The sequence below is a fragment of the Micromys minutus genome (assembly GCF_963924665.1).
Source record: "Micromys minutus genome assembly, chromosome: 15".
Lineage (NCBI taxonomy): Eukaryota > Metazoa > Chordata > Mammalia > Rodentia > Muridae > Micromys > Micromys minutus.
This window is the reverse complement of record NC_137984.1, coordinates 13,240,180-13,245,351: the sequence shown is the minus strand read 5'-3', so window position 1 is coordinate 13,245,351 and position 5,172 is coordinate 13,240,180. Positions and strand designations below refer to the sequence as shown.

The following is a 5,172-nucleotide window of genomic DNA, read 5'->3' as shown; positions in this document are numbered from 1 at the left end:
CGGTGGCTTCCGGGGCCCGCCGGCGCCCGGACTCCGATTACAGGTTCACACCAGGAGCCCGGCAGGCGCGCCCTCGCGCAGCCCGGCTCCCCCGCCCTGCTATTCTTCTCCATTCATGCGGACGCCCCGAGCTGCCGCCGCCGCCGCCAGCGCGGCCGCCGTCGCCGTCCGTCCGGATTGGCTGGCGGCCGGGGCGCCGGCACTTTCCCACGGCCCGCGGCGCGTGCGGCTCACCGGCGGCGCTGCAGGCGCGGCCCTGGCACACGGCCAGGCCAATCCGGGAGCGCGGGGTGGGGCGGTGGCTATCGCCGGGCTGGTGTCCCGGGCCGCCCGCCCCCCCATTCCTGCCCGCTGCTGGCCCACAGCCGCCCGCGGCCCCCAGCCGAGCTCCCGGGGAGCCGACGCACTGCCGCCGGGCTGGGGCGGGCCCCAGGGGCGGGGCGCAGCCCGCCTCGGCCTCCGCTCGTCCCGCCCCCACGCGGCTGCCAATTTGCGCTGCGAGGCGCCGATTGGCCGGAGCCCGCGGTTGCCCGGGAGCCGCGGCCCCGCCCCTGCCCGCGAACTTCCCCGCCCCCCCATCCTCCCCCTATCCCTGGGAAGGGACGCAGCGTGGGAAAGGGATGGTTGAGTTTTAACCGGAGGCTGAGCGTGAGTGGGATCAGTGTGCACGCACCGCCTGCAGCCGAGCGCCGAGCGGCCGCTGCAGTTAACTCCTCCCTGCCCGCCGCGCGACCCTCCTCGGAGCCCGCGCTCCGCCACCATGAAGAGAGCTCACCAGGACTACAGCTCCTCCGATAGTGAGCTGGACGAGACCATCGAGGTGGAGAAGGAGAGCGCTGACGAGAATGGGTGAGTTGGCGGCGTCAGGTCGATCCGGAGCGGGAGGAGAGGATGGGGTGCGCTGGTGCTGGGTCCCCATTGCCCGGAGTCGTGGGCCGGCCGCTGCTGGCTGTGAGCGGTCTTCTCTGCGCCCTGCAGCTCAAGCTGCCAAAGAAATCTGAGTGCAGGAAGGTTCTGGACTCCCCATCCTTTCTCAAGGCAATTGCTTCCCATCTTACAGAAACTTGAGTTCGGCGCTGGGTTCCATGTCCCCAACGACGTCGTCCCAGGTTTTGGCCAGGAAGAGACGGAGAGGCGTGAGTACCCCCCTCCCCCCAATAATTTAAATATAGATGCACACATTGTTACATTAACTAACGGAAAGAACCACATTTCTTCTCGTTGGAATGTACAGTCATAATGGAAGTGCCCTCCTTTGTTTTTGTCTGCTTCCCATAGATCATCGAGAAGCGCCGACGAGACCGAATCAATAACAGTTTGTCTGAGCTGAGAAGGCTGGTACCCAGCGCTTTTGAGAAGCAGGTAATGGAGGAAGTATGAGAGCGCTTGGTGTAGCCATGGGCACCTTCTGATTCCCTCTCCTCCATGTTTCTAATCTCATTTGTGCCGTGTCGTTGAACGTCCTTACACAAATCCCAACAGATTTTGCGGATGCATCTCAATTTGCTTTTGTTTACGTGTGCATTTTACGTGCATGTATATCTGTGTGCATATTTTAAGTTCTCCAAGAGGCACTTGTGTCACCAAAAAAAAGCCTTTTGTCATCTCTTTAGGGATCTGCTAAGCTAGAAAAAGCTGAGATCTTGCAGATGACTGTGGATCACCTGAAAATGCTGCACACTGCAGGAGGGAAAGGTATTCCTTTCAGTTCCGCTGGGGCTCTGCGTGGTCGGCTTGGAGGGAGCAGCAAGCGCAGTCTGGGATTGGTGCAGTCCCTGCCTGCTTTTGCTTTGGGGGTGGAGAGAGAGCAGTATGTGGTTGCCAGTCAGCGCACCTTCAACAGCGCACGGGTTCTTGAACAGTGAACACATCACCCCGGTCCTCTCAGCGGAGCTTAATGCACTTTTCAGCAAGTGCCTGTCTCCCGGAGCTCCTCCGGTTGTGACAGCCCTGATTTAGGTCAAGTCACTCACATTTGTCTGTTGCGATTTAAGAAATGCTTGGGAAAATGGCTTGTTAAAAACAACTGGATAGTCTGAATTTCATATACAGGATTTAGAAAACAAACTGCCAAAAAAAAAATTTTTTTTTTGGAGGAATGAGACATGCTGGGGCCAAATAGCGAAAAAAAAAATCTAGCAGGGTGAGACACTGAAGTCGGTGTCTGTCTCCGGCCCCCAGATTCTTCACCAAGGACCAAGTGCCTAAGAGCTTCGCGATGATAACTTACATCTGTGTGTCTAATGAATTTCACTGCTCTGTGGCTTCTCTGTTCTTGATGTATTTTTTTTGTTGTTGTTGAGGGAAAACATGAAAGGAGAGGACATAGTTTCATCTGCTGGTAGGGTATAATTCCAATTTCTGCTCAGCAGCTTCTAATTGGGCTTTGAACTTGCATTAGCAAACATAGAATGTTGATTAATGCAGAGATTTTGGTCAGCTCCAAAATATTTGAGCTTCCAGGAACCCATGATCTGTGCTGTAATCCTGCACATAGTTGCCAGGAAGGGCTGCCTTTGGAGTGGAAGAAAATCAGGAAACGAGCAGAGCCTTGAAGGTTTTCTTTTGTTTTTGGGCACAGGTTATTTTGACGCGCACGCCCTGGCTATGGACTATCGGAGTTTGGGGTTTCGGGAATGCCTGGCCGAAGTTGCCCGTTATCTGAGCATCATTGAAGGACTCGATGCCTCCGACCCGCTTCGCGTTCGTCTGGTCTCCCATCTCAACAACTACGCATCCCAGCGGGAAGCCGCGAGCGGCGCTCACGGAGGCCTCGGACACATTCCCTGGGGAAGCGCCTTCGGACATCACCCACACATCGCACACCCGCTGCTGCTGCCCCAGAATGGCCACGGGAACGCTGGCACCACGGCGTCACCCACGGAGCCGCATCACCAGGGCAGGCTGGCCTCTGCCCATCCGGAGGCGCCAGCCTTGCGAGCGCCCCCTAGTGGCGGCTTGGGACCGGTGCTTCCCGTGGTGACCTCAGCCTCCAAACTGTCGCCGCCGCTGCTCTCCTCTGTGACCTCCCTCTCAGCCTTCCCCTTCTCCTTCAGCTCCTTCCATCTACTGAGCCCTTCGACACCCTCGCAGGCAGCAAACCTTGGCAAACCCTACAGACCGTGGGGGACAGAGATTGGAGCTTTCTAAAAAACTGATGCTGTAGAAGGGAGGGCAAAACTTAAAACCCCAGGTGTGCTGGGACAGTTGCCAACACCACCTTAAAGTCGTCAGTAAAAGTCAGGAAAAAGGTACATTTTCAGATCATTCTTTTCCCTAAAGACTAAAGGGTTGTTGGTTCACCTTTTTCTTTATTTTTTTTTTATTATGTCATGCATTAGCAGTTTTTAAGAATTTAGTTGTTAATTTTTGTTTAAAAGATTCAATTGAGGTAGTGATTATGAACCAATACTTTGATCCGTTGTCTGTTCTGTGCCTCATTTACTTTGTAAATCTGTCTGTCCAAGGATGATTCCATTTGCCTCGGCGTGGAGAATCTTAACATTGGTGTTTGGGGTCTGTTTCCCTGGCTTGTATAAGTTATGATCTTTTGAGGATTAATTTCTCAAACCGCTAGTCTCAATGTTTAACACGGTTTTGTTAATACTTTGACAGATTAAGGTGTTGTATAAGCGATATTCCTTGGGGAGGGAGGATCAAAAAAGCATTATATTTCCAAACAAAGCGTTGACAAATAATATGACCAGCTTTATTCTAGAAACACTAGCTCTCTTCTTAGAGCAGCGAGGTGGATGGACAAACTTGTCAGTGGCTCTGAGTCCAGAGTTCCAGCCACCGTGGCCTGCCCGGCTCTCTGCTCTGGTCTTTCAGGTTTAGAGACAGCCGCCGGTAGGCTAGGTCCCCATTTGGAGCATTGGCAGCAAGCAAGAAAATTAATGTAGACCATGTCTTCACTTTGCAGTCCCAAGCAATGCAAAGTATTTCCAGTCTCACGGATCTCAAGTTCACAAGTGTCGACCTGCGTAAGTGATCGTAGTCTGAAAGTAGTTCGGTGCCTGTTAAACGCATAACCTGGATTTTCCTGGAACTGCCATGTTTTTTTCTTTTAAGTAGAAATTTTTATGTTGTGTTCTCCTATTGGTGCATGAAAATGTGGTTCTTGAAATACTTAAAAGAACTTATTCGCCTTCTCATTCATTTTTTAAAAAAATTTTGGTTTGGGCCCTAAGAGTATTGTTTTACAGGCTTATCCCTTTAGCAGGTTATAGTTTGAACCTCCTGTGACCTGGGTTTGACTTCTGTTGTACTGATATGTTGTGACTTAATAAAAAGCAAAGAACTATATTTGCTGCTGTGTCTGTCTTCCTTAGTCTTTCCCCGTGTTGGTTGAGAGAAATCTCCAGTTTCTTCTTGGTTTTCATTTTTGCCTGACGAGTGGTTCTCGCCCATTGGCCGGTTTCATTGTTCTTGGAACTCGAGGTTATGCGCAGTTGTCCCATCAAATGGAGTGACTTTGTCAGAATGCAGAGCTTTGCTTGGCCTTCTGGGAGGGAACGGTGGCTTATCCGGTGGTCCATCAGGTTGTCTGCCTCCGAACTGTCTCTGGGTCTGCAGTTATTGGAAAGAACTCAACAAAATCACTTTAAGCTGTGGTTATTTGATTAGTGCCAAACACACCTACTGTGTGCTTGGTTCTTTGCTGACAAAAACATTTCATGTTTCCATTCTTCTGTTTTTGTGGGAAAACGAGGCCACAGTGGCCTTGCAGCTGAGCCTGCAGAGAAGGCTTGGTATAGGATTGTGGTGAGCAGTTGGCGGTCTGTGATTCTGCACCTGCGAACTTACAAGGGGGTCTTTCCTCATCTAGTTTCTAAGGAACGTATTTAACCCTTGGGTCACGCTGTGCTCCAGAGCTGTGTGTTAGGAAGCAGACACATGCTTTAAGTTAGAAAATAATGCTACCATGACAAAGGCAGTAATTGGCCACAGAAGAATACCTCCCAGTGCCTTGAAGATCCTGCCAACGAAGGGGCTCCGCCTCTCTATTCAAGCCCTTTGCCTTGATCCCACGAGTGGCAGAGAGGAGAGAAGGCAAAACCCACTCTGGCAGGCGACAGTAGTGTTCCTTTACTTTGGGCAACAACTGTGGTCGACCTCCCTGACAAGAAAGCAAAGGCGACACAAAGAAAAGTTTAGCCTCTGCGATTGGGC

The 5,172-nt window shown here is 52.1% G+C and overlaps 1 protein-coding gene across 2 annotated transcripts; it reads left to right on the top strand.

Annotated features, from left to right (window-relative positions):
* Window positions 1-664: 664 nt before the first annotated feature.
* Window positions 665-4,269, top strand: HEY1 (hes related family bHLH transcription factor with YRPW motif 1). Of its 2 annotated transcripts, XR_013975342.1 has the most exons (6): window positions 665-849; window positions 1,061-1,136; window positions 1,279-1,362; window positions 1,614-1,695; window positions 2,582-3,251; window positions 3,923-4,269. XR_013975342.1 is itself a non-coding variant. In XM_080929298.1 (5 exons), exons 1-5 carry the CDS (start codon window positions 761-763, stop codon window positions 3,148-3,150), a joined length of 900 nt encoding a protein of 299 aa, XP_080785424.1. In that variant the 5' UTR covers window positions 665-760; the 3' UTR covers window positions 3,151-4,269. The 2 variants fall into 2 exon arrangements, 1 of the variants encoding a protein (XP_080785424.1); XM_080929298.1 differs by having other exon boundaries at window positions 2,582-4,269.
* The last annotated feature ends 903 nt before the right edge of the window (window positions 4,270-5,172 follow it).